Raw genomic sequence first — 27,310 nt, 5'->3', positions numbered from 1 at the left:
AGCATGAGCTCATGGTCCCCTGTACAGCTGCAACTGTCCCTGTCCTTCTGTGGTGCCCAGAGGTCTGCGGAGCCAGGCAAGTGGTGTGGCAGGTTGGCAGTGAGTGAGTTTGCCCTGGATGCCCTTGCTCCGTGGCCGAGTCATTCCAGGGATTCAGAAGAGTGAAGGGCTCCTTTTGTCTTCACAAGTTACAAATTTGGCTTAAAGCAGCTGCTCTGAAACCCACCTGCCTCGTATGTGCTCCACAGATGTTTTCTTTTCCTCTTGAGAAAGGGGACCCTTTTGTTTGTTTTTGCTGTATTGAAGGCAACTTCAAAGACCTGTGATGCCCCTGGTCAAGATTGGGCTTTTTTGCCAGGATGACCTTAGGTTGTGGGTCCTTGCTGAGTTTGCTCTGACTGGGGTTCCGTTCCAGCCGGAGGTTGGATGGAGAAGTGGGGAGCACCCCAGAGAGGCGGGTATGTCAACTCGATGCTGGTTTCAGTAGCCCGTGAATATCCTGAGAGTAAGTGAAGTCTGGGGTGGTCTCACTCTGTAAAGGGGCCTCCCATCACCCTTTCCTCAAGAAACACGAGACCAGAGGCCTCCTACAGGGGTAGGCACCCTGGTGCTGGGTGGAGGGAGGGCAGAGGAAGAAGGCACCGCTGGTGGTGACGCAGACCGTGCCTCCCCCGCCCCCCGCCTCAGATCCTGATCTCGGCCGATGACGAGATGGAGGAGTCTGACGTAGAGGAAGACCTGCGCAGACTGACCCCCCTGAAGCCCGCGAAGAAGAAGAAGCACCGCTTCGGGCTGCCCGTGTGACACACTCCTGCGCTGGGGTCAGGTTTGGGGGCCCAGCCGGCTGCCGGGTCCTTCCTTCCCTCCTCCCTGCCCTTCCTCTTCTACCTCCGCCCCTCTTGCCGTCTCCGCCCGCTCCCAGACTACTGTGACTCGACAGAGGGAGGACGGGCCGGCGCCGAGGGGTTTGCGGCAGCCGGAGGCTCCCACTCAGTTGCACTACAAACACTGACCAAATATGCAAGCGAGGCATTTTGTCTGTCTGTCGTTGTCCCAGACGGTGTTGTGAGGGACCCAGAAGCCCCGTCCTGTGTCTGGCTGGGTGGCATCGAGGAGGGAAACACGCACACACACAGGCTGTGGGCAGAACCTTTCCGCAAGGCTCTGGGCGCGTGGACACATAACACGTTTGGGGCTAAAAGTCACTCATTGACCAAGTTGGAACCGCAATGCTTTCTTACTCGAAATGGCTTTGTAACTACTGATTTCTAAAGCCGGTTTTATGAGCTGTCACAGTGTTAATGTTTTTTGAGTATGTGTTTATTTCCTATGGGACTAATGGGCAAAACATAGATTTTTTAAGTCTTCCGTACGCTGTTGACTTTTATATTTTTAAGTTATATTTTCATACTATTGTATTTAAAAACTCTTTTTAATCCCCAAAGAAATGGGTTTGTTTGCCTTCCATGAGATGTGAACTGGTGGGAAGAAAAAGTCAAGAGTTTTGTTAATTTGGAATATTTGTAGGCAATCTGCGATAAGATGAGGTAAATGGTCTCAGCAGGAAGGGAGATGAAGCCTTATCTGAAAGGAACAAACCCAGTGAGTCTGTGTAGGGCAGGCCTGACTGGGAGGCAGCTGGTCTGAAGGTCGATCTAGGGCCCCGGTGCGTGTGGGACAGGAAGTGCTCTGTCCAGTGGCTTGGTTTTTCTGCTGGCAGGTAGAGGTTTTAGTTAAATGTGACCAAGAAAGGAGCCTAAGAGGTCTGTGTCCAGAGAAGCTGAGACCTCGAGGCCAGCCCTGTGTGTTCCCTGTCTCTCTTCAGAGCCTCCAAATCTGTAGTTTAAAATTCAGTCTGGGCCTCCTTGCCTCCCACTGGTGCAGCCTTCAGAACCAGCTGCTGGACCAGCCCCAGGAACTTCCTCTCAGGCTGCCCTCTGCCTGTTGTCTTACTGCATCCCCTTGTTTTGCACAATAGTCTGAGGAACCCCTGCCTGCCCAGTGATCCTGTTTCTCACGTCCTTCAAAGATACAGGGCAGCTGGGGACGGGGCAGGTTGAGGTGCAAGAGCTTACCATCTGCCTCCACAGGTAGGCGAGGTGCTTCTAAGCCCATGTGCCCTCCCTGGGGAGCGGCCCCACTCCTCAGCATGGCCACAGGCCCCCGTAGCTTTAGGAGTCTGCTGACCACAGTGGAATGGGTTGGCCTGGGCACTTGCCCTGCTGTGGAAGCAGCACGGTGGAGCAGCCAGGGTTTTGTCGCAGCCCAGAGGCAGCCACAGAAGTTAAGGAATAGATAACTACACCACTAAGGTGGGAGCTGGAAGTGAGACAGGTGCAGAGAGGCCACCTGGTCCAGAACCTTCCTTTTAGACCTACATACAAAAGTGCTGCCCTTACGTAGATTGGGTCTGAATTGTAGCGTGGGAGCCAAACTGTTAAGCCCTGGGCCTGCCTCACCTTTCACATCCCACCCATGGGCAGGGCAGGGGGAGTGGGCTTCTCAGCCCTTCTTCCTGTAGGAGTCTGGACCCAGAGGGCTGAGAGGAACTGGGACCTGTCACTGCCGTGAGCAGCGACTCTGCAAAAGTGGGCATCTGCCGCAGGAGGCAAGATTGCGTGCAAGACTAGAGGCTGTGTCCGCTTCTGCCCTCATTTAGGCTGTTAACCCCCTCCCGTCCCTGGCCACGGTGAGGTGTCTGCCCTGGAGAATCGGTGCTGGGGAAGACCAGAACTAACGCTGTGCCTGCTGCACATCAGCCCCTCGTGGCATTGCTGGCTCCCTGTACTTTTCCCTCCTGTTTCATTTTGTCTGAACAACCTGTGCCCATCGCTGTTTCCTGCACCTTACTGAGCTCAGAATCAGAGATGTGCTTTCAGCCTTAAGCTCCAGGCACCGCGAGTGGAGAGACATAGTCCATGAAAGATGGAAAGTAGGGGTTATGTAAGCCTCGACAATCTGCTCTTCCGAAGGCCCTTCCCAGTGCCTGCTGGGCAGTGGGGTTTGGGGGACAAAGTGGTGGAGAGTGAGTGGTGGTTTTTCCCTGTATCCTGATTTTCAATAAGGGCTTTAGTCTCTGAGCCGCAGTCATAGAGCTGGCTGACTAGGGGATGAGTGTCTAATCATAGAGGGCCTTGTGGTGTGTGGGACTGGACAGTGTGGCCTTTCCTGTTTGGCCTTATCTTCCTGTGTGTGTGTGTGCATGGGTGTATAACACACAGACACACACACACACACACACACACACACACACACAGAGTTTGTATTCCCTGGAGTGTTTCCTGCAGTCACTGGGGGTTTTTCTGTGGTACACTGTCCCAGGAGAGACCAGATGCAGAGGGCCATGGTCAGAACTTCCCCTGAGCTGTCCTCCCTCCCTCCCTGGGATGAGTCTCCTCTCCACCTGCCCCAAGGTGCCTTACGAGGTACAGCTCTTTACCCAGCCACATGGCAAGTGTCACTGTGCTTGAGAAACCATGAGACACCAACTGGACATTGTGTGCTATCCATCTGATCTGTCCAAGCGTGGACCTTGGCCAAGCCATGCATGATGAAAGCTTATAAGTCAAGGTCATGAACAAGTTTCTTGTAACTGATGGAAATAACCTGATGAGGTAAAACTGTCACATCTCAATGGAAGGAATCATTGTTGGCCTTATTTCCTTTTGTTGTCAGTGGCATGTGGACAGTGGCAAAGGGGGATGTTGGTGAGATCCTGGGCGGCAGTGGCTTCTTGGTCTGCTCAGAAGACCTTCAAGATAAGGGCCCATGGCCCATTAGTTAACCCACAGGTATGCTGGTGGCCTCCTGCCTCAAGCTTTAACTCATGCCCCTTCCTGGCAACAGGGAGTCCTAGGCGAGTATTGTCCTATCATGCCTTTAAAGGGAAAAGATAAGGCTCAAATCCTAGGCAGTGTAGTCCTGTGGCCTGCAGCACAGAGGCCCCATCTGTCAGCTGTCCAGGAGCCCACTCTGGCCTCCAGACAACAACTCACTGGCCTTTTCACAGCCAGGCCAACGTAGACGGCTCTAGGAACTTCTCATTGGCCAAAGCAGCCACCTTGTAGGGTGTAGGGTTGGCGTTGAGATGTTGCACACACTTCCAGCCAGGAGTGGAGAGCTCTCTGCTTTGCCCTGTGCGGCACTGGCAGCTCTGAAGGGCTTTGCTCTTGGTGAGGGACTTCTGGTCCAATGGCTGTCAGCTCCTTGAGCTCCTGGCTGGGTGGGTGGGTTGGTTTCATTTGATTTCTCTTTTCATGATGTTTCTTAGAACTCAGACCAATGTGAGCAAACCATGGCCTATTTCCACTGCCCTTCTGGTGGGGGTGTTTAATCAGTGATGACTCACAGAAACCCATTTTTGAAATGAAAGGGAAGATGATGTACTTAACATTGTACAATGGTTTACAATAAAGTTTCACATCTTAATACATTTTTTTTAAAAAAACCCATCACTTGTGGCTGTTGGTTGTGTGTTCTTTGGAGTTGAAACAGCTTAATGGGGTCAAGAAGATTTCCCCAGTGAGTTAGAAGATTCTCCCCCAGGAAGCCAAGTGTGAATGAACCTACATCACCTAGTGACACACACCGGAGCCAGAATCTGCCAAGGGAACAAGCTAAAAGTACTCTTGCCTTTTCCACTTACCTGTTAAGGCGAGTAAAAGCTGCTTTACCTCCCCCTGAGGAGCAAGCAGTACTGGGAAGTTGAGGGGTGAGGAGCAAGGCCACGGGGCTGGGAGGCAGGTGCCTCTCTGGGCAGAGCCAGCTGGGGTGGTGGGATTGGGGGCAATGCCAAAGCACCCTTCCCAGGCTGGGCCCACCCTCGGTGCCTTTCGGCCCCGTTTGCAGTCCTGGGTCCGTGCCCCTGAGCGCTGGTCTCAGATGGAGCCTGGCCGTCCTCTCATTGCCCTCCTGGGACTTGGAGGGGGAGATTGAAGGCATGACAGCAGTGGAGTGGTATTCGGGATAACCAAGTGTCAGGGCCTGGTAGGGTTCTGTCTGCATGGAGCCTCCAAGGATAAAAATAATCCCCACCACACACTGACCAGGAGCTGGAATGTGGCCAACCTCCCACCCACATCCCCTCCCCAGACCCATCTCAGGTGGAGAGTTCTGCCTTGCGCCCCGAGGGTCTCCCCTTCAGGGATGGGCTATTAGGAGCTAGCAGAAAGCTAAATGGCCTTCAGGAGAGACCTTGGGCCTGTCCCTCTCTCCACAGCTCAGTGCCTGGAATGGGCTTGGATCTCGCCCACCTGCTTTCAGCAACCTAAATGTCAGGCCAGGCACCTTTGGGTGACCTCACCCAGTCAGAGGCTCTGTGCCCTTCCCTGCCTACACTCACCAGTGCCCTTACCACAAAGCAGGTTTTCTTCTGGTCCTTTCTGGGCACTTTACCTCTCGCCTTTTGTCCCTTTGCTACCCTTGCACTAGGAGCCAGGCAGAGGGCAAAAACACAGATGAAGCAGCTCCCCGAGCTTCTCACAGCCTCAGCTGCTCACCTGTGAACCATGGGGGGCTGTGCTCACTGTGAGCAAGTGCTCCCAAGTGTCACACACAGGAAGCTTCTGCTCTGCTGCCATGCAGGATGGAAAGTCTCTTTCCTCTGGAATCCATAGAAGGGTAAAAGAGAGGGAAAAATAAGCTCAGAGCGGTCCAGCCTAGCCCAGGGCCCTCCCTTCCCTCAGGGACACCCACCCCATTGGGATGGACTCTCCCAGGTGGACAGCTCAGGCTGCCACACACATTCCAGGACCCACGCTCATAAATCCTCATTGTGCACTGCCAGGCCTGGCACCTCCCGCCTCCATAAGAGCACCTGTTCTCGAGGGCCCCGGGTCTCCCCAGCTGTCCTTTTCCACCAGGGCTGTGGCCCCCCAGGCAGCAGTGCTCAGCGAGCCCCTATCATCTCTAAGAATAAACTCTGAAGCTGCAGGCTGTGCGGACCTGAATCATCGGGAAGCCCATCGAGGAGGGGAGTGGCTTTCCGGGACAGGCAAGTGGACTATATAAGCCCCAGAGGGCTGGCGCTGCCCCGATCTCTTCCACCGGCTTCTGCCTGCCAGAGGGGAGCCTTTGCAGCAGCTCTCGCACAACGCCCACCATGTCCCAGGTAGGAGGACCCGGCACAGGCTGGGTTGGTGCCGGGGGGGTGGGGATGGACAGCTGGACACTGTCACCTCTGACAGTTGTGTCCTGAGCTGAACTGCAGGCGTAACGAGAAGCTCTGTGAGCCCCTGGGAGGCCGGGACTCAGGAGGGGCAGCGCTGGGCCCCAGCTTGCCGGCAAACCCCCATTTATCTTGGGTGTTCTGTGGCTTGTCAGGAGGGTAGAGACAACATGTATGATACTTCAATTTGTGTCTGCCTTTGTGTGTGAAGAAGTTGACCATAGGACTCGTTTGTAGCCGTGTGTGTGTGTGTGTGTGTGCACGCCAGGCGGGATCTGTGGGTGCATAACTTCCCCCAGGCATCTCCCCAGCAGGATATATCTCGGTGCAGGGGGTGTACTGTGTTGCCGCAGAATCCCAGCCCAGACTCAGGGACCAGGAATTCCCTGCACCTGTCCCCAGGGCTTAAGAAGGAATGAGGCCTCAGACTCCTGGGCGCCTGGGGTTGAATGGTAGGATAAGCACTGAGTCTGAATATCCCCAGTCTGGAGAGGGATGGACTTGTAGGTCAGTGCTAAGGCATGCTAAGTGGAGGTTCTCCTTGCTACCTGCTCCATGGGTGGGTGCTGACTTCGGACCGACTTCACGGGCATCTGATTCTTCCACCAGATTCCCACCCCAAAACGCACGAGGCAAATGCCGGCAGTTTGGGGGAGACAGACAATCCCTGAGGGGCCCTTGCCACCCAATGAGCAGATCTTGGAATTTACCCAAGGAAACTCCACTCAAAACCAGCCCCTTTCCCCTTTGCCCTTCGTTCCCAGGCCTGAGCCTGGCCAGGCAGGCAGTGTCAGGCCACAGTAGCCATGGTCCCCATGCTCCTGGTCTGTGGGGGAGGTAGAGAGAGACGTGGAGGTGGGGGTGGAGCACGGTTGGGAGAGCTTCCTGGAAGAGGAGTGCAGCCTTAAATCGGCTTGAGTTCAGTGACCAGAGAAGAGGGGTCTCAGGGCCAAGGCAGTGAGGTAGGAAAGGGCTTTCACCCTTGAGGCCTCGGGTTGTAAGATGAGGTTCTGGGCTCTCCAAGGCTGGTGCTCAGGAGGCCCCCATCAAGAAGAAGCGCCCCCCCGTGAAGGAGGAAGATCTGAAGGGGGCCCGTGGGAACCTGGCCAAGAACCAGGAGATCAAGTCCAAGACCTACCAGGTCATGCGGGAGTGTGGTGAGTATCCTCCTGGGCAGTGGGGGTGGAGGGGGGAGGTGTCAGTGGGAGGGGGGATGGGAGGAGGGGTCCCAGCATCCTTTCCTGAGTCCAGAGCTCCTGAGCAGGGGGGCGCTCCCCACAAATGCCCCTGCCCACACCTTCCCATCCTGCCCACAGAACTAGCTGGTTCCACCGCCCCGTCGGTGTTCAGTGGCACCCGGACCGGCACCGAGACCGTCTTTGAGAAGCCCAAAGCTGGACCTGCCAAGAGTGTCTTTGGCTAAGAAGTGCACACCATTCCTCTCGCCACTGCCAACTCCTAGATGCAGGAGCCTTTCCCAAAAACTTTTTTTATGCCAGAATGCACCTTCTCACCTGCTGCCTCTGGGACTGCCGCCTGTCCCTCAGAGCCCTGGTCACTCAGCCCAGGGAGTCTGCACCGGCACCTGGGGAACAATAAAGAGGATGCCCAAGTGACTCCGGCATTTGGAGGGTGTTAGTTGGTCACCAGCCATAGCCGCTCAGTGTAGGGGAGGGGCAGGTGGGGTAGGGGGTGGGGCATGTTCTATACCCTTTGTGGGCTTTTGGGAGGTCCCAGAGGATAAGGCAGGTGCCATGACAGCCACTGCCACATGCCAGAAAGTCTTGGACGTGGTGAACTGGCGCTGAGCTGTGTGGCTTCAGACCAGTCTCTGCCTTTCTGAGTCTCAGTTTTCCCTCCCATCTGAAAAGGGACTAGAGCTGGAGCCTGTTGCATAAAACAGGCCACAGTAACACTGCTCAGAGTGAAGCAGGTGGGGGCCCGAGGCTCACCCCTCCCCCTGCCTTCCACAGAAGATGTTGAGATGCTTCCAAGGACCCCAAGGCTCTGCAGGACCAGCTCACCTCAAAACTCCTTTCCTCTGGGGCCCTTATTTGTACCACCTCCTTGCCAGCTCACACCCCTTAAAGACAAAACCAGGTCGAGGCCCCTTTCAGGCCAGTGGTAGTCTGCTTACTGAGCTGCTCCTTTCTCAGACTCGGGGTGAGCCTCCCCCTCGCCACTCCCACCGCTCCACCTGCATTGTGAGAACTCCAGGTCCTTGGCTCATGAGCAGTTCTTCCGTCCTCAGGCTTCAGTGTCCCCTGTGTGCGTGGAACTGTCAGATCCAGCGGACTGCAGAAGTCTGTCCCCTGTGACGGCAAAGCCATAGGCAGTCCTGCCTGCTGCCTGCACGGAAGTCTGCCTGTCCCCTGGGCACGTGGGGTGGCTGCTTGGAGCCTTCCCCAAGTTCTCAGCCAGCATGGCGTCCTTATATAGCTGTCTTCAGGCTGGGCCCGTGCTCTGTGCCCCGAGTGGCCCTTCTGTGGGGCAGGGCCTGGGCCTGCTCACTGTGCTCCTCGGCGGGGGGGCGGGGGGGGGCTCTTTGCTCAGATTGCTGACCGGGTGTGAAGCCCTGGATGATCCCAACCATATTCAGAGCCAAAGGGCAAGCAGTATAGATGCGCACAGAGATGCTTTCTGGAGGGGAACATTGACTTGCAGCCAGAGACACAGCTCCAGAGTCCTGGATGCTCCTGCCACTGATAGAGGGGACCTTGGGGGCTGGTCACTGCCTCAGAACCTTGTGTGGGCCCCCGAAATGGCTACTCCCCTCCCTCCCCACCCCCACTGACAAGTGTCACCAAGTCACCCTCCTTCCTCAACCCAGGGCTTGGCACCTGGCCACACTTTCCTGAAGCAACTTTACCTTATCTATGGCCAGACTCGGGAGCTGGGCTGCCCCAGAGCCGCCAGGGACGCGAGCACCAGCTGCGTCCGGATCCCTTAATATTTATTCATTTTATTGCTATTTGTTATAAAAACAGCATTTCAAGTTTATTAAAGAAAAATTGAAAAAAGCTACTGGTAATCCTACCCCAGGCCCTCGGGTGCATTCCTACGGGTCTGGGCTCAGGACAGTGGCACTGCCTTGGTGTGCTGATGGCTGGGTGTCCTGCGCTTTCTCACGCAAGCCGTGAATCATGGGCTCCCTTGGCACGACCGACCTCCACAGGCTATCTGAGTGCACACACCACCACAATGAATCACCCCCTTCAGGACTTGTGTTGCACGATTTCCTATCAATAAATTACCCGGAAGGAGACTTCCGGGCCACAAGGTACAGGCATCTTTATGGTTCTTAGTTTGTATTGCCAAAGTGTGGGTCTTGTTCTGGCGGCCTTGCTGGAGTTGAGCCAAGAGCCCTAGCTAGGTTAATGGGGGCTGACAGCAGCCAGGGACCCAAGGAGAGAGAAGGGGACCCCTGGACGCAGCCCCTCTCACCCCAGAAATGAAGTGTCTCCATCCTGCCTTGGCCCCAGCATATCTTGCCCCACTCAGACACTCCAGTGGCTCCTCAGAGCCATTAGGGCCCTCACTGCCCCGTCACATCAAGCTGGCCTCCGGTCCCCCTGCCTCCTGGAAGCCACCCCCTAGCCCTCCTGTTCTCGGCCATCCCTATTTCCCCCCAGACTGGGCTTCTGGAGAGCAGGCTGGTTCACTGGTGTATCTCCCAGACCTAGGGAGCTGGCTGGTGCAATGGCTGGTATGGGGGGTGGTAGTGGCCTGGGGTGACTGTGGACCTTTCAGAAGGGGTGCCGTACCCAACTCCCACCTGAGCTTGCTCTTCCTCGGTACATGTTCCTGTCCCCAGCCAAGGTCCACAGGATATTCACAGTTTACTTATCTGAGGCAACTGCAGTTTTTGGCTTGTAGATCCCAATTTCCCAGAACCTGCCCCCACAGGGGCGGGACAGCAAGCATGTTATTAATTCATTCCCCACTTCCTCTCGAGTTCAGAAGCAACCTGCCAGGCACGGGAGCCAAAATGAAGACTTCAGCCCCTGGCCGCGCCTGTGGCATCGCGACGGTCCTGCTCTCGCTGCTGGCTGTCCTTCACACCTCCACCCCCCAAAAGGTAGTGGGTGTCCGTGGGGGCCTGAGTGTGAATGGTGTGAGCTGATTAGCAATGGTGAGAGCCTCTGCACGTGCAAGCATTATGTGGACAAGGGAGCGTGGATCAGTGTGTGTGCAAAGAGTTGGTGCTGACCATCCACCAGGCACTAGCCCGGGCTGTATGGTTCCTCTCTTACTTAACAGTAGGGAGATCTAGTCCCATTTTACGGGGAGAAAATGCAGCCCAATAAGTTGCTGCTAGAGGCTGGCAGTGGGGGGCGTGGGGAAAGGGGTAGGAACGGGCTTCACGAGGGGCACCTGGGTGGCTCAGTTGGTTGGGCAGTTGAATATCCAGCTTCGGCTTAGGTCACGATCTCACAGTTCATGGGTTTGACCCCCGCATCGGGCTCTGCGCTTTTGGTGTGGAGCTTGCTTGGGATTCTTGCTCTCTCCTCTCTCTCTGACCCTCCCCCACTTGCACTTTTTCTCTCTCTCAAAATAAGTAAGTAAACTTTTTAAAAAATGGGTTTCATGAGCCCAAGTCTACCTCTCCCTGGCTGAGTGGCCGTGAAGGAGTTATTTATTTAAAGTTTGTTTATTTATTTTGAAAGAGAGAGAGAGACATGCAAGCAGGGTAGGGGCAGAGAGAGAGAGGGACAGAGGATCCGAAGCAGGCTCTACGCCAACAGCAGAGAGCCCAATGCAGGGCTCGAACTCACAAACTGCAAGATGATGACCTGAGCCGAAATCAAGAGTCAGAAGCTTACCCGATTGAGCCACCCAGGTGCCCCAGGAGTTATGTACTCTGTGTCTGTTTCCTCATCTATAAAACACTAAAAAGAAAAGCTATTCAAACCTGTAACATTTATAAAGAACTTAGTACAGTGCCTGCCACCCAGCAGACACTCCCGTGTATACATAAGCCGCCGGGCCAGTCACCTGTCTCTGTGCTAAGCTGCATGCACAGCGGAACATACCATGTGCAGGCAGCTGGTGTGCACATGTCCTTCCCTGGGGACCACAGATCTGGAGGAGAGCATATGTCTGAGGAGGGTCCACAGCTGCAGGGTCAAGGGGGCAAAGAGGAAGGCTCCCAGCAATTAGAGACTAGGTCCTCATCACCTCCAAGTTCTCCTAGCTCCTGTGAGCACCTGGTGGGAGACAGGCAAGAGCTGTTTTTCCCAGTTTCCACGAGGCTGAGGTCACCAGAAATCACAGGACTTGTTCATTACCCTTTCAGTGGGCAGAGCTAAGATCAAATGTGAAGCTTTCTGACCCATCTAGGGTCCCCTGCCTGAGGAGTAAGTGAGAGTTGCTTCCCAGACGCACTGGGCCGCAAGCTCCACCATCGTGGCCCTGAAGGGTGGGGAACGAAGCACATAGCTGCCTCTTATGTGAGACTGGTGTTCACATGTGGAATGTATCATGGGGTTTGGCTAGAGGCCTGGTCAGTGGCTCAGTCGGGGATGGGGGCCAGGGCTTGGTCTGGGACTCTTTTTAAAGAGTGCTGCCTCCAGCTGGACTGGCATTGAGACAATCCCATTCCTCCTCCTTCATTGGTCCAGAATGACATTGACATCTACAGCCTCACCGTGGACTCCAGGGTCTCATCCAGATTTGCCCACACAGTCGTCACCAGCAGGGTGGTCAACAAGGCCAATGTTGTACAGGAGGCCACCTTCCAGGTGGAGCTGCCCAAGAGAGCCTTCATCACCAACTTCTCCATGTAGGTACCTTCCTGCCCTCCTCCTCGTCTCCCTCCCCAACCCAACACCATGACACCAGCTTCCCCGATGGCACCCAGTCAAGAAGAGCGACTCTCTTCCTGATGTGAGGTGTGCCTTAGGTGTGTGTGCTCGGCCTGTAGGCAATACAGGGAACCAGGGACTTGACCCACGAACTTCAGTACATTCTCAGAAGTGTTCCATGCCTCCGCCCTCCACACCTCCCTCCCTCCACCCCTCCCTCCTTCCATCCACCCCACCGTCCATCCCTCTGTGCACCATCCCCAAATACTGCCCAGTTGACAGGTGGAAAACCACAGCATCTTGGTTTCTTTGCCTCTGAGGAGTACAGAGTTGGGGCATCCTGAGGCCCAGGCCCAGGCAGGAGGGAGTCACCCAAAGGCAGAGTCCAGCTCAGAATACAGAAGACTTCCTAACTCTGGGACTGCCCCACAATGGAGCAATGCCTTGAGGAGGGGGATCTCTTTGTCATAGGAAGTTCCAAGCCAGGCTAGTCCCCTCCCTCCCACCTGGGATACTGCAGAGGGTGTTTCTGCTCTGGGCCAGAGGCCAAGAATTGGGAGACCCCTGGGATTTCTGTGGACTCTGTGGCTCAGTGCTGATCCTCACCTTGTCCTCCTCACCCTTCCTGAATGTTTTGCAATGTTTGTCCAATACATGAGAACCCTCTCTATCTGTCCTTGTCCCCACCAGAGAGGCAGTGATTGAGGGCAGGCCAGAAAGAGGCTGATCCCAGCAACTCAGGGAGGGTGCTGGGTGGGACAGAGAGCGGGCTCAGCCGGGGTCCCCAAACTACCCTAAGACCTCTGAAAAACTCTAGTGGGGGCTGGATCCCTGTGCTCGGCTCCTTCTTCTTTCTTGGCCAGTGCTTCTCCTAAACCTGGAGCGGGGGCCTGTGCTGTGTGAGCACTGTGTGCAGTGTGTGCTCTGCAGGCGGCCCCCAGCCAGCTTGGGGAGCAGGGCACCCTGCCCCCTGCTTCCCTATGCCCTGCATCAACACAATCTGGGCCCAGGGAGCGGCGCCAGCCCGGGGCTCTCAGCGCATGTGAAGGGCCCGGAGCCTGGCAGCCTGCTGGCCTTGGCGCCCCAGCTGGGCGTCCAGGAGGAGGAGCCCTGCGGCCCACTCTGCAGCCCCATCCCTAGCCCAGGGTTAAATTATGACCAGGAATGTCAGGAAGTTGGGGAGGAGGAACACTGGGTCCTAATGCCCTGGCTACCCCCGCCGACCCCTGCACACCCTTTCATGCCACCCCCAGGTGGAGCAGGGCTGTGTTTGCCTGACACATCCCTGCTCGCCTCCCAAGGAGGATCTGGAGTAGTCATTTTCATTCCAGAGGAGAAGCCCTGGTAGCTCTTTCTAGTCCCCAAAAATAGGATTGTGGGACCCACACCCCTGGGAGTCCAGTCCACCCGTTGTCCAACACCTGCTTCCCCAGAGGCCAACCTCCCTGAAGAGCCCCCTGCCCTGTGCTGGCAGGGGGAGGGGCCAGAGGCTTTCAGTGCTGCATTTCCCACTGACCTGGGAGCCCGGCATCTCTCTCCTTCCCAGTCTTCCCCGCACAGGTGCACGCAGGGCTGGGCACAGGGGCACCCCAGAAAGCTCACTGGTGGGGCCAAAGTTCTTCTGGGAGCAGGCTGTGAGATGAGAGGGAAAGCTGGGATGTGGGGCCGGACTGCAAGGGTGAAGAGAGGCTGGGACTTAGCTCAGTCCTGCCTCCTCTGCAGCCTCCTTCCCCTGTGTGTTCGGTAAACACATGTTTGCCAACACTGTGCACGCCTCAGGGTAGATGGAGGCGTGGCATAGCATGCAGAGCTCTCCTCCCCACCTGGGGTCCTGCACAGACTTGTATACAGTAAGTACATAATAAACAGGGATGGCCTCAGGCAGAGACAGGAGTCACTTTGTTAAGAGGCACACCGAGTCAAGGGAGGCTCCCTAGAGGAAGTGGGATTGGAGTGGGCTGCCCCTATCAGGACCTCCACAAATCTTCCCCTCCTGCCACAGGATCATCGACGGTGTGACTTACCCCGGGAACATCAAGGAGAAGGCTGCAGCCCAGGAGCAGTACAGCACAGCCGTGGCCAGGGGAGAGAGTGCTGGCCTCATCAAGTGAGCCAAAGACGGTGGTGGAAAGGGACCCCAGGGGGGTGGGGGCAGAGGCTGCCCTGCCTCCAGCCCTTCAGACCCTCTCCAGCCTCCAGTGGCCATAACCCCGCCCGGCCTGGAGGGACAAACCTGACATCCCTCTCCCCCAGGGCCACCGGAAGAAAGATGGAGCAGTTCCAGGTGTCAGTCAATGTGGCTCCCTCTGCCAAGGTCACTTTCGAGCTAGTGTATGAGGAGCTGCTCAAACGGCGTCTGGAAGTGTATGAGCTGCTGCTGAAAGTCCAGCCCCAGCAGCTGGTCAAGCATCTGCAGGTACTGGCACCGCCTTTTCCCGGGAGGTCTCCAGGAACACACCTGCTCTGCTGAGGGCAGCCCCTCCTTCCCCCTCTGCCTCCCCGGAGGCCCAGCCCCAGCTCCCTGCCAACCCAGTGACCCGCTTCTTGCCTCCAGATGGACATTCACATCTTTGAGCCTCAGGGCATCAGCTTTCTGGAGACAGAGAGCACCTTCATGACCAACGAACTGGCAGATGCCCTCACCATCTCACGGAACAAGACCAAGGTGGGCCTGCCATTGTCAGCAGGCAAGGGTACCAAGGGGCCTGTTGTCCGGCCAGCCTTATGAGTCTGTCCGGAGAGCGGGACAACTGGGCAGAATCTCTGTGCTGGAGGGACTTCTGAGGTCTGTGTCCATGCTGCCACTTGGCAGAGGTGGAGGACAAGGCCCAGAGAAGGGTGGTAGGTGCTGGTATGGAGACCACTTTCGCCCTGGTGGGGAGAAGGCTGTGGGGAGGAACCTAAGTGAGGGCCCCATGGATGGAAAGGGGCCGCCAGCTCGATCATGCATATCCTGAGCCGGGCCCCTGCTGGTGCAGCTCTAAGAGCAGAGGTTCACTCCCCCACTCCCCTATGGGGAGTCATTCTCTCCAACAGCTCAGCCTCAGGGAACATTCCCTGGACTGTGGCCCAAGGCCATATCCTGGAATTCTTGCTTCAGATGGGGTGGGTGTGGCCATGGGGCTCTTTTCAACCCCAGCCTGTCCTTTCCCAGGCTCACATCCGATTCAAGCCCACACTCTCCCAGCAAAAGTCACCAGGGCAGGAGGACACAGTCCTGAATGGCAACTTCATCATCCGCTACGATGTGAACCGGACCCTCTCCGGGGGCTCCATTCAGGTATGTGGGCTCCAGGCGAAAATAGGGGCAACCAGAAAATCCATCCATACTCAAGGGCTTGAGCTTACATGTTCTAGAAGGAAAGGCAAAGTAACTGCCCCTACTCATCAGTGTGAACCAGTGGCAGCACAGACCAAAAACAAGCAATTTTGTTATGTTTCCCTGAAACAATTTTCTTTTGGAGGCACAGAAGTTTCATCTCTGCTAAAGAGATGCCTTGCAGGATTTCCCTTATTGCCTTGGCTGGCAGGAGGCTCACAGTTCAGTTTGATGTCCAATGGCAGTAGCTTCTTTCATGCAAGTTTCTGGCTTCATTGTGCTTTCCCTTTACTCTTTTGATGGACCTTGTTTTTTAAAACTTTTTTTAACTTTTTTTTTTGAGAGAGACAGAGTGTGGGTGGGGGAGGGGCAGAGAGAGAGGGAGATACACAATCCAAAGAAGGCTCCAGGCTCTGAGTTGTCAGCACAGAGCCCGATGACGTGGGGCTCAAACTCACACACCGTGAGTCACGACCTGAACTGAAGTCAGAAGCTCAACCCACTGAGCCACCCAGGTGCCCCACTATGGACCTTGTTTTTCAAGTCCTTACTCTTTTAATGGGTCTCAGGTTTATTATGTCTAAATCTTTTAGGATAAATTGCCTCAAATACTAAAACAAATAGGAGGTAAAGTGGGGGTAGAGTTCTAGTAGGCCATACGTGAGCAGGGAAGGCAAGAGAGGGGCTGGACTGAGCCCTAGAGGATGGTGAGGATTTGAGGAAGTTAGCAGTGGGACAGAGACAGATGGGGCTGCGTGAAGAGAGGAACCCAAGTATTAAGCTGAGAAGGCTGGTTGGGGGCAGGGCAGGGCTGCAGCTCTTATTACCTGGGTTTGTTTCACTCTGATCACAGATTGAAAATGGCTACTTTGTACACTACTTTGCCCCCGAGGGCCTACCCACAATACCCAAGAATGTGATCTTTGTCATTGACAAGAGCGGCTCCATGTTGGGCAGGAAGATCCAACAGGTGGGTCCCACAGGTTAAGACCACAACTCTGGAAACTCACACATGCCTCACGCCATCACCTCTGGCCCAGTAGGCAGATTCTCCCTCCTCCATCTTCCTGGGTATGGGGTACCCAGGGGTTGAGATTGGTCAGAGTATCGGCAGGTCCTGGCTCTAGAGCAGTCACCATGCAAGTCCGGGGATGCCAGCCCAAGTACACAGGATGCCAGCCCCAGGGAGGCTCCACTGAGACACCCACCTTGTCTCCGATCCTCCTGCTCAGACCCGGGAAGCCTTAATCAAGATCCTGGATGACCTCAGCCCCAGAGACCAGTTCAACCTTATCAGCTTCAGCGGGGATGCAACCCAGTGGAAGCCATTGCTGGTGCCAGCCTCAGCCGAGGACGTGAACCAGGCCAGGAGATATGTGGCTGGCATCCAGGCCCAAGGCGGTGAGTGCCTCTGTAGCCCTGCTATGGTGTGGGGGCTTCTGGGGAACCAAGCCCAGCCTGAGGCACTGGGCTGGAAGCCATCCTGAGTGTGTGCCCCCCAGGGACCAACATCAATGACGCAATGCTGATGGCCGTGCAGCTGCTGAGTAACGCCAACCAGCAGGAGCTGCTGCCCGCGGGCAGTGTCTCCCTCATCATCCTGCTCACCGATGGTGACCCCACTGTGGGTGAGGGCACCACCAGCAACTCCAAGGCACACGGCCCAGAGGGATCTGCTGAGGCCTTCCCCTGGCTTGCTGTGGAACCCGAGGCAGGGAGGGGGGGGGGTCTCTAGAGTCCAGAAGTATCCATTGAACAAATCGCTGTTTTCTCATGCCCCCCACCCCCTTCCCAAACTGCTGGGCCCAGGAGAGACCAACCCTGCGAGGATCCAGAAGAACGTGCAGGAAGCCATAGCTGGCCAGTACAGCCTCTTCTGCCTGGGCTTTGGCTTCGATGTCAGCTATGCCTTCCTGGAGAAGATGGCACTGGACAACGGCGGCCTGGCTCGGCGCATCTATGAGGACTCAGACTCTGCCCTGCAGCTCCAGGTGCCAGAGTGTCCCCGGTGGCCCCTGAGTGAGGGATGGCACAGAGAGGCAGGCAGACCCCAGCCCCGCACTCGTGACACCCCCCACCTTGCAGGATTTCTACCAGGAAGTGGCCAACCCACTGCTGACAGCAGTGACCTTTGAGTACCCAAGCAACGCTGTGGAGGAGGTTTCGCAGGACAACTTCCGGCTGCTCTTCAAAGGCTCCGAGATTGTGGTCGCTGGGAAGCTCCAGGACCAGAGCCCTGATGTGCTCTCAGCCAAAGTCAGAGGGCATCTGGTGAGTGTGGCTGGCCATTCTTCAGGGGAAAGGCCGCTGGAGCAGGGAGTCAGAAGGGCTTCATTCACACCCCAGCCCCACAGGGCTCCAGCAGTTGAGAGAGCAAGTCACGAAGTGCTGTCTCCCACTTAGAGATGACACTCAGCAGTCCGTCTGTGCTGCTGCTGTTCCTGAGAGAACCAGAGGCCTGGCATTCCCTCCTGTCCTCACACTGCCCTCTGAGGTCGCAGTGGGGCAGAGAGGGCTGCTCCCATTTCACAGATGAGCAGGCTGAGATCCAGGCAGGGCAGGCAACTTGCCTGGAGCCCCTCTGCAGCCAGGTCAAGAGCCTGGCTCCCCACGTGGTGCCGTCTCTGCCCAGTCTTCCCCTGCCTCTGTGCCACAGGAGGCCCTGTCATTCCACAGAGAGAAACAGCACCTGCTCTGTGCCAGGTCCTTCTCTAGGCCCTGGGGACGCTGTCCTCCCGGCAGTGACAGTGCGTGTAAATCCTCACACCAGCAAGGAGCTTCGGGCTGGGATGTCCCTGACACAACAAACCCGGGAACTCAGGGGAGCAGCCCTGGGAACCCAAACCTGATCTGGGAATCAGGGAGGGATGCCTGAAGGAGGCCCAGCTGAGACTGAAGGATGAGTAGACGATGGTACAGGCCAGACGGTGGAATGATGGAGGAACATTCTAGGCTTGCATGGCAAGCAGGCAGCATGTGTGGGAAGAACAGCAGGTAGGTGAGTCAGAAGAGAATGGGGGGTCCCGGGCCTCACCTCAGAGGAAGTGGCCGAGTAGTGGGATGGGCAGTGTGTGATCTATGGCCAGCCTGCCTGGGTTCAGACCCAGCTCTGCCACCTCCCAGAGGTGAGTCCTGGGACAAATCACTTAACCTCACTGTGCCTCAGTTTCCTCCTGTGTAGAAATCAGAATAGGTCACCCTACCCACCTTGTAAGACTGCTGTGGGGATTACAGTCTGGCCCCAGTGTAAATATTTCATTCATGTTAGCTGCTAATATGAACCTAAAGGCCAGGCGTTCCCAAAGTGTAAGACCCAAGGTGACTCAGGGTAGTTCACAAACATGTTTGTTTTAGTAGTTGTGTATTTATTTTAATGTGTCTCCTGAAAAATAGAACTTGAACCCCAGACCTAAGATTTCACAGGTATTATTGCTTGGGACAGGGCCAAATAAATAGTATTAGTCTATTTAAAGTTCATTTAAGCAAAACCATCAAGCAAATAGCTCTATGTGTGGATAGGACAAAATTCGTGCAGGTGGCCTGCATGTGACAGTGTGGGGAGGCCTGGCTCTGGGTGAGAGACAGAGGAGGTAGTTCCAGCAGGGGTAGCGGGATCTGATCCACACTGAGAAGGTCTTCGACTGCAGTGGGGAGCAATGGCAAGAAAGGTGGGGTTTCCTCTGTCCCCCCACCTCCCGCCACTTCCCAGGCTGTGGGCAGGGCAGCCCCAGACCAGAAGCCCCCCTCCCTGGGGAAGGATGCAGCAGTCACTCGGAGCTCGGCATATGCCTTGCTGCCTCCATCCCACAGTGCCCAGCCCCAGCAGAGGGCATCAGCATGGGCCAGGATAGCTGGTTGCGGGTGGATGGGACCCCAAGCCCTATCAGGGCCATGACACCGGAGTTCTCTTTTCAACCCTGCCACTGACTGCTGGGGAAAGCTCTTCCCTCTTTGTCCCCAGAGTCTCCATCTTTGGGGTGAGTGTGGAATGCATGTGGGGACCCTTTCTGTCCACACACCACACTTGGACTTCCTTCCTACTGCTGTTTCTACACTGTCCTGGGCGTCACATCCCATTCTCATTTCCCTTTCTCTGGAAGGATCCGTCTGACCTGAGCTCCCAGCTCTGTGTCTGCCATGTTGCACTTGGGCGGTTTGCTACCTTTTATCTCCACCTCCTTCTCATCTTGGGAGGCTCTGTGACCAAGACTCTCATTCCCCAAACTCCCTCCCCACGCCCCACTCTACTCAAAGGTAGTGCAGTCCTTGCAGCCGATGCATGGGAGCTGCCCCAGCTCTAAGCAGGTTTCATGTGGGAGCACTTGGAAGACCAAGGCCCTCACAGCTCCTGCCCCGGCTGGGCCCCTCTTTCTAGCACATGCAGAACATCACCTTCCAAACGGAAATTAGAGTGGCGGAGAAGGAGGAAGAGTTCCAGAGCCCCAAGTACATCTTCCACAGCTTCATGGAGAGACTCTGGGCATACCTGACCATCCAGCAACTGCTAGAGAAAATGTAGGTAGCCCACACCTTTGAGGGCCCACCAGGACAGCTACACATAGCCTGAGCACCTTCACAAGCTTCCCATGGCGGTGGGGACGGGGGGGGTGGGTGGGTGGGGAGCAGCGGGCACAGGGTGTCTCCCAAGTCCAGAGAGAGGGGGTTGTGGCACCACGTGTGAGCTCCAGACTCTCCCAGTGGAACCCTCCCAGAAGGGTCTGGAAGGGAGGGAGATTCTGAAAAGGCATCCAGGGACCTGCTGAACCTGTGATGTCCTCAACCTGCAGGATTTTGGCATCTGATGCTGAGAAGCAGGCCCTTGAGACCCGAGCTCTGAACTTGTCGCTGCAGTACAGCTTTGTCACACCCCTCACGTCCATGGTGGTCACCAAACCCGAAGGCGAAGAACGATCTGAAGTTGCAGAGAAGCCCGTGGAAACCGGTGGGTGTGAGAGCAGGACCCCGGCCTCCTTGGCAGCACAGTTTTGACCCAGCACCCTCCGCAGCCTTTCCTCTGCATCCCAACCAAGACCCCGACCCTGCCACCCCTAATCTCCCAGGAGCCCCGGGAGACTCCTCCCATTTCATTGATGTGAAAGCTGAGGCCAGGTCTCCTGACCCCAGAGTTCACTGCACCTGTTTAGTGCTGGGGTTGGAAAGCAAGGTTAAATACAAGCATGTCAGATTTATTGAAATCACTCTAACAGTGTATTTCTTTCTTTCTCTTTTTGTTTTATCCAGAAAACAAACGCAAGCACTTCCACTTAGGTAAGAGCCTCAAAGGCTGGGCTGGGGGACAGTTGGCTGACACAGGACCTAAGGCACCAGCCCCACGAGGTTGCTGGCCAGGGCCTCTCCAGCCCAACCCCACTGCCAGCAGGGGGTGTCGTCTGCCTAAGCAAATGGGTGCATTTAGTCACTTCGTTCATTCAGATACTGGCTGCCATTTGGGGCCTGCCCTGGGCACTAGGGATACAATCCCTGTTCAACTGCAGGCCCCAGAAAGGTACATCTAACAAGCAAACCCAGGTCCCTCTGATTTCCAGGTCTTCCTCTCTCCAGATTTGATACCATGGGAGACAGAAGGTCTAGATTAACAGGTGACAAAGGACGAGAGGGGAGAGGGGTGGGAGATTGACAGAATCGTCACCTGGCCACAGACTGGGCTCTGCCCTGGTTGTTGGGGGAGTGACTTTCTTGGCTCACCTGGCTGGCTGGCGGGGCTGGGACTCACGTCCATTTATGTCTGATTAGGGAGCAGCTATGCAGACTCCTTCCTTACCGAAAGAAGCGGCTATAGAGGACCAAGTAATTTGAATTGGGGACTGGGGGTGGGGGCTGGGGCGGAGGGGTTCAAGAAGGGCCCTTTGTTCCCACTTTGAATTTCTTCTGGCCATGGGAGGAGAGGCTCCCAGAGTGATGAGTGCAAGGAAGGGAGCCATCCGCCCTCTCCACATCCCTCTCCCGGGGTGGATCCCAGAGCCCAGGCTGGGGGGGGACCACAACACCACTTTAGAGAAGACTGTGTGTGTGTCAACTTTTCCAAAGCTGGACCTTCTGGGAAGGCGCCTGGTAACCCAGGGAGAATCGGACCACAAGGACCTGTTCATTCTCCATCTCATCATCTAACCTACCATGGGGTTAGGGACTTGCTGCTACCAGACATGTTGTTAGGTAAGCCACTTTCTGACCCTCTGAGAGTCTAGTTTCCTTAAGATGATCATTAAACCTGCCTGTAGAGTTGGAGAGGTAAAGCACCAGCACAGAGCCTGACACGGGGCTCAAACCCACGAACTGTGAGACCATGACCTAAGCCAAAGTCAGATGCTTAACTGACTGAGCCACCCAGGTGCCCTGAAGTAATGTGTCCTTTATTTTCACTGGATCAGATTCATTACACTCTGGAGGCTGGCTCAGGATGGAACCTTCTAGAAAGGGAAGGCTTCCTCTATTTCCAAAGCTAACAGTGGTCCCTTGAGCTATTTCCAATCCCAAATCTGGATTCAGAAACGGCAGAGTCAGGCTAGACCCCATGTCCTCCGCATTTTCCCTAATAGTGTGCTCTCCTGTTTGAAAGTCTCGTTACAAAGGCTCTTCCAAGTTGGATGTATGTATGGCAGGGGTTGTGGGGCCGGGGGGGTGGCAGGTGGCAACGATGGCTGGAGGATGTGAAGATTACTCTCAATCCTGACTACCTTCTTCCTTTCTGTTTCTGGCTGCCCCTGCACTAATGCCTGCTTTGGCACCATCAGCCCCCTCCACTCCTGATGAAGTGGATTTGAGAATCAAGGCCAGAGTTCCTGCAATACCTTCTGACACTATGACACATAGACACCAGGAGAGGAAACCCTCGGGGAGCTCTGCAGACACATCACGTGGGTTTCCCAGTGTTGAAGTTGAGAGGGAGCCCTGGCCACGGGCATCTGCTTCTCCATCTCTCACCTCTTCCCCCACTCCCCAGGAAGGGGCTGTCTAAATCCAGACTTTTTCTTCTTTCAGAACCAGCCAAGACAGACTCACCCCCAGGTAGGTTGCCAGCCTCCCTCAGGCCCCCTCCCTGCCCTTACCTCCCAGCCCACTCTACCTGCTCTAGGAACTCCACCTGCTGTCCCAGCCCCCATCCAGGCACCTCCTGTCATCCTGACACTGCCCGGACAGAGTGTGAATCCTCTCTGTGTGGACATCAAGCACTCTCAGGGACCAATGAACCTGCTCTCAGACCCTGACCAAGGTGAGAGGTGCACACCCAATCATCCACCCAGAGAGACCCAGACACCACTCACTCCCAACTTAACCACCCCAGAGACAATGATGGGACACAGCCCATGGAGACACACCTTACCCCATGTGGGCCTGTCCCAAGATCACAGTGTGGCCTGCCTCTGAGCACTGACACTTGCACTTACACGGCCACCCCACAGACTTTCCCCTGAACATCACATATGCAGGTCCGGGTGGCCTGGGCACTCCAGGGAGACCAGATGTGGACTTGTCCCCAGGCACTGCCATACTTCAGGGGTGGCGAGACAGACTTGGGCACACATAAGCTCAGAGGCCTATAGTCAATGCCCAGAGCGACACGGAAGTGAGCCCAGAGGAGGAGACAAGAGCTGTCCGAGGGCCAGGGGAGGCTGCACGGGGTCATACAGGAATGATTGGGCCTTGGCAGACGAGTGGGGGCCCACTGGGCAGAGGAAGGGGAAAGCAGCAGCGGAGGCCTGGAAGGTACTGATAGGACTCTGGAGGGTATGGAGCAGGTAAATGGGAGGAAGGGGTAGGTGTGCTGACCAGGCCTGCACTCCCAACCCCAGAAGGGTCCTACTGGTTGAACCGAGTGTCAGGTCAGATGTGAGGATACACAGCACCCGGGGATGCTCACACACACCTGCAGAGCCACCCAGAGCCAATGAGCCTCTGCGGCTCCCCCATTCCTCCCACATCCACCCAGTCTACCGCTCATCTCACCAGGCCGTGGTCTGCTTGCTCCCAGAGGCTGGGCATCACTCGTTTTCCATCTCGCTCTTGGCCACAGCACCTCGTCAGGCCAGCCACACTATGGGGGCTTTATGAATATTCCCTGATTTCAGACAGGATCTGCCCTCTCAAAGGGCTCGTCTGAAGGTGGCCATCGCTAAGGATTCGGGGGCCCTTCCAAAGCCACATGAAACCAGGGGATGAGGGAGAGGTTGTGGGAGGAAGTGTTGGGAAAAGGAGACTGAGAAGGTGAGCCGGTGAGAAGGGGTTTGGGTGGACCTGTCATCCAGGCCAGTGCCCAGCTGGGGCCACGGCCTTGACCTCTGTGCTCCCGGCCCTCTTAGGGGTTGAGGTGACTGGCCAGTATGAGACAGAAAAGGCCCAGTTCTCATGGATCGAGGTGACCTTCAAGAACCCCCAGCTGCAGGTCCGCGCCTCCCCTGAGCACGTGGTAGTGACTCGAAATCGAAGAAACTCTGCCTATAAGTGGAAAGAGACGCTGTTCTCGGTGACACCTGGGTATGCCCCCGCTGGGTACTTCTCTGGCCACATTAGTTGGCCGGTGACTGCTGCTAGGTGATCTGGGCCCATGGGGTGGCGGAGCATGCGTCTCCTGCGGTGGGCTGCCCCCGCAGAGAGCCCTGCACTATACCCTCCCATTCTGGAGGTCACAGAGGGGTTGTGCTGGGACCCAGCTGCCCTCACACCTCACCCGGGTCACTACCCGACGTGGGGCACAGTGTGGCTTGGAGCTAGCTCTACTGCCAGTCCTGTGTGACCCTGGGCAGGCTGCTTAGCTCCTCTGTTTCCTCACTCGTAACTAGAGACAATCACCCAGCCCTGAGTCAGAGGGCTGAGGAGAAGGTCCAATGAGGGGATGGGATCCAGGAGTACTGTGCCCATTGGACAGTATGGTGCCCACTGGGTACAGGGGAGGGCCATGCTGTCTGTGTGGTGAGGTAATGACGACAATAATGAGAAGCTGGAGAGCACCGTTCCCTGGGGGAGGTTACGAATGTCATCCTTAGCGTAGAGGTGGACGGCCACCTCTTCTGGGTGAGGCTGCCCCACCACAGAGCTTTCCAGAGGCAGCTTGCCAGCTCTGGAGGCTACCAGGGGCCTGGGAGTGGGGCCAAGGACCCTGGCCCTCTTTGAGCAGTACACAACACCCCAGCCTATACCGAGCACGGAGAGTCGTGTCCTCTGCCCTCTCACTGCGCCACACTGTAGAGACCGGTTTCCACTTGACAAATGAGTGGGTGCCTAGAAAATCTGAGGGGCTTATCCGAAAACCATCAATTTCATAAGAGATCTTAAAGTCTCCTATTATCTGATAAATGCACAAAGAATGACAAGAGTTTCTGTGCCCTGGACGTGCACACTAGAAGGTAGAATGAAGAATTCCTAACACCTGCAGTGAGAGAAAATCCAAATACTTTCATGAGCTGCAGAAGATAACACCTAAGGGAAAACAGACCACATCTTGTACATTGAATCAAGGACAGTGTAAATTTAGGGCAGTTCCATTTCAAATAACCTCAGAGTTAACAGCAGGGTCTTATTCAACATTCTTTAAGGAGCCTGACATTCAAAGCTTATCTTAAGTAGAAAAGGACAGGATAGGATGAAAAGGGCTTGCTCTTCTAGACATAAGTAACACTAATCATCAGAAGGAAGTGGCACTAGCCATAAAAACGAAGGGGATAGAATGAATGTATCAGACAATTGCCTAAATCATATAAAACTAATTTATGAGAAACTAATCTAAGAAAACCAGAGAGGGAAAGGAATCTGGTTTATCTTATAAATAATACACCAGATACCGCTAAGACGGTCCCAGTTTACCAGTGAGGAAAGCGAAGCCCAGAACATTTAAGGGACATCCCGCCCAAGGCCACTCCCCCCTCGATTGCTCAGGTTGCGGGGGTTTCCCCACAGCCTCAACATGACCATGGACAAGGCGGGGCTCCTGCTGCTCAGCAGCCCAGACAAAGTGACCATCGGCCTGCTCCCCTGGGACGGTCCTGGGGAGGGACTCCGGCTCCTTCTGCGGGACACCGACCGCTTCTCTAGCCACGTTGGCGGGACCCTTGGTACGTTGCCCACGGCTCAGGGCACCCTCAGAAGCCACCTCTGCCTGCAAACTGGCAGTGCCCTTCACCTCTATGTGTCTCCCAACCTCCATCTTTTTTCCTTGCTGACCCGCCCTTTGTATCTCAGGCCAGTTCTACCAGGGCGTGCTCTGGGGGCCCCCAGCAGCGGCAGATGACAGCAGGCGAACACTGAGCGTTCAGGGCCGTGACTACTCTGCCACCAGGTGACTGCGCAAGCAGGCCACTGAGCCTGGCCGGGTGTGGAGGCCTAGAGCCTGGGAACTGGGCTTGGCGGGTGGCCCTACTCCTCTGTCCTTGCCTGGAACCTAGAGACAGTGAGGGCAAAGGTTGATACTTTAGATATCTCTGACCTAGCTCTCAGTGACCTCACAGAGGACAGTCAGCTCAAACCTGCAAAAAACACCCCAGCCCAGAGATCACTAGGGTGAGTCGGGGACAGTAGGAAATTCCTCCCAAACTCTCAGAGCCCTGGGCCCTGAAGACCACACACAGCTGGGTCCACTTGGGTGACCAGGCCTTGTCGTCCTGTGCTGGAGGAAATTCTAAGGCTCCCAGCCTCTCTACCCTCCACACTCCTAACCCCAGCCATCTCCCTCTCTTCCCACCACACCTGAGATTTGCTGACTCTTTCTGTCTGTCCACGTATCCATCACAGATTGCTCAAGCTGGATTACCAAGAGGGTTCCCCAGGAACAGAGATTTCCTGCTGGTCCGTGGAGCTGTAGTTATGTGGGAGGGGTTGTGCCCACACCCCAGGCCACCCCACTGTGTGCAGAGAGCTGCCACCCTGTGGCCAGAAGACCGCCCGTGGGGCCCGGACTGCGATGGGGAGGGATGTTCCCACTCATTCCAAATAAAGGTGCTGTGAGCCCAGGGAATGGACATCTGTGGTTGCATCTGGCTACATCCCAGGGCCTCAGAATCCCATTAGAACCTTCCACTGTGAGCCCCTCGAAGGCCTGTGGCCAGTAAGGCCCATGAAGACCTTTCAGTCCAACCTCTTCATTTTACAAGCAGAGAAACTAAGATTTAAAGAGATTAAACCACCCATTTAAAATGTTGCTGCAGCCCCCAGCTGGGGGTCTAGGGCAGGAGAACATTCTCTGGGAGCAAAGGTTCAGTCTGCTTAATGGTCACTGAGTCTGTGAAACCCAGTTTTGACTAAAAACAAAAACAAAAAGAAGAAAAAGAGTGAACTGGGTAGAAGTTCTTATTAGAAACACAACTGGCCCTGGGTGGGCACAAACTGGGTAGAAGTTCTTTACAGGCCAACTCTCCAACTTCTCAGCAAGCTCTTGGGCCCCTTGGTGATGGGATTTGCATGACACGGTTTGGTTTTCGCACCTGTGCTCAGGATGTCCGCTCGCCACCGGGTCAAGAGGCCAGCACTGGAGATGGGGGAGGCAGAGATGAGGTCCCTGGCCCACGGAGGACGCAAGCGTCTGTCCCCAGGAGCCTTGAGTCTCATGAGGGTGCTCCAGGCCTGGGCTCCAGGCCCTGGGTCTGCTGTCCCATCCATGTTCCGGGGGGTGGGCACCCCCAAGATTACACTCAATCCCCTGCATAGGCGAAGCACACCTAAACATCTAGAGTTACTCCACCTACTTCTTAAAAAATGACACATGTCTTTGGCTTACAAATAAAAACCATGAAGAGAACAAAAGCAAAACCATGAGAATAGAATAAAAGAAACAAGCAGGGGAAGAGTTAGATCACAGGCACCAGGGTAAGGCAAACTAGAGCGGCACAAAGCTTTGTGCAGAGCTTCCTGGCAGCCAGGGGAAAGCAATAAATGAGCTCATTTGCTTGCTGAGAGGAAGCAAACTAGATCACCAGGGAAAGCATTCTGTTCTCAGCTCTAGAGCTTTACAGGTTGTTTGCAGAGTGAGTCTTTCTAGAAGGATCAGGGAAGAGGCCAGTGGGAGGGGGTTCC

At 55.6% G+C, this 27,310-nt stretch overlaps 3 protein-coding genes across 8 annotated transcripts in view; all 3 read left to right on the top strand.

Annotated features, from left to right (window-relative positions):
- The window catches only part of LOC122487323 (store-operated calcium entry regulator STIMATE), a 53,168-nt gene extending 48,731 nt beyond the window's left edge, over nt 1–4,437 (top strand). Inside the window, exon 8 of the mRNA XM_043587626.1 lies at nt 688–4,437. Within this exon, the coding sequence (XP_043443561.1) occupies nt 688–804 (117 nt within the window). The 3' untranslated portion in view covers nt 805–4,437. The remainder of the gene's footprint in view (nt 1–687) is intronic.
- An 801-nt stretch (nt 4,438–5,238) lies between these two features.
- Nucleotides 5,239–7,782, top strand: MUSTN1 (musculoskeletal, embryonic nuclear protein 1). Its single transcript, XM_043587627.1, has 3 exons — nt 5,239–6,109; nt 7,191–7,323; nt 7,483–7,782. The coding sequence occupies exons 1-3, from the start codon at nt 6,101–6,103 to the stop codon at nt 7,587–7,589; spliced, it is 249 nt and encodes an 82-aa protein (XP_043443562.1). The 5' UTR covers nt 5,239–6,100; the 3' UTR covers nt 7,590–7,782.
- A 2,316-nt stretch (nt 7,783–10,098) lies between these two features.
- ITIH4 (inter-alpha-trypsin inhibitor heavy chain 4) lies at nt 10,099–26,259 on the top strand. 6 transcript variants are annotated; one of them, XM_043587621.1, is made up of 24 exons: nt 10,111–10,244; nt 11,788–11,948; nt 13,973–14,077; nt 14,224–14,386; nt 14,525–14,635; nt 15,125–15,250; nt 16,143–16,259; nt 16,522–16,690; nt 16,792–16,917; nt 17,099–17,280; nt 17,375–17,560; nt 19,665–19,804; nt 20,077–20,231; nt 20,531–20,557; nt 20,836–20,889; nt 21,044–21,097; nt 21,341–21,463; nt 22,042–22,164; nt 22,289–22,315; nt 22,404–22,520; nt 23,608–23,782; nt 25,202–25,356; nt 25,484–25,580; nt 26,033–26,259. In XM_043587621.1, exons 1-24 carry the CDS (start codon nt 10,155–10,157, stop codon nt 26,100–26,102), a joined length of 2,853 nt encoding a protein of 950 aa, XP_043443556.1. In that variant the 5' UTR covers nt 10,111–10,154; the 3' UTR covers nt 26,103–26,259. The 6 variants fall into 6 exon arrangements, with proteins under 6 accessions (XP_043443557.1, XP_043443556.1, XP_043443555.1 ...); XM_043587620.1 differs by having other exon boundaries at nt 21,338–21,463; XM_043587622.1 differs by lacking the exon at nt 20,836–20,889 and having other exon boundaries at nt 10,099–10,244; nt 21,338–21,463.
- The last annotated feature ends 1,051 nt before the right edge of the window (nt 26,260–27,310 follow it).

This window comes from Prionailurus bengalensis, chromosome A2 (assembly GCF_016509475.1).
Source record: "Prionailurus bengalensis isolate Pbe53 chromosome A2, Fcat_Pben_1.1_paternal_pri, whole genome shotgun sequence".
Lineage (NCBI taxonomy): Eukaryota > Metazoa > Chordata > Mammalia > Carnivora > Felidae > Prionailurus > Prionailurus bengalensis.
This window is presented reverse-complemented; position numbering and strand designations above follow the sequence as displayed.

What these genes read in the sequence shown, in the direction of transcription:
- MUSTN1 (XM_043587627.1), top strand. An exon ending in CCAGGTCATGCGGGAGTGTG is followed by an intron (nt 7,324 to 7,482) that starts GTGAGTATCCTC and finishes TCCTGCCCACAG; the next exon opens with AACTAGCTGGTTCCACCGCC.
- ITIH4 (XM_043587620.1), top strand. Translation starts at nt 10,155, where the DNA reads ATGAAGACTTCAGCCCCTGGCCGCGCCTGTGGCATCGCGACGGTCCTG. An exon ending in AGCTGGTCAAGCATCTGCAG is followed by an intron (nt 14,387 to 14,524) that starts GTACTGGCACCG and finishes TCTTGCCTCCAG; the next exon opens with ATGGACATTCACATCTTTGA. An exon ending in TCTCCGGGGGCTCCATTCAG is followed by an intron (nt 15,251 to 16,142) that starts GTATGTGGGCTC and finishes CTCTGATCACAG; the next exon opens with ATTGAAAATGGCTACTTTGT.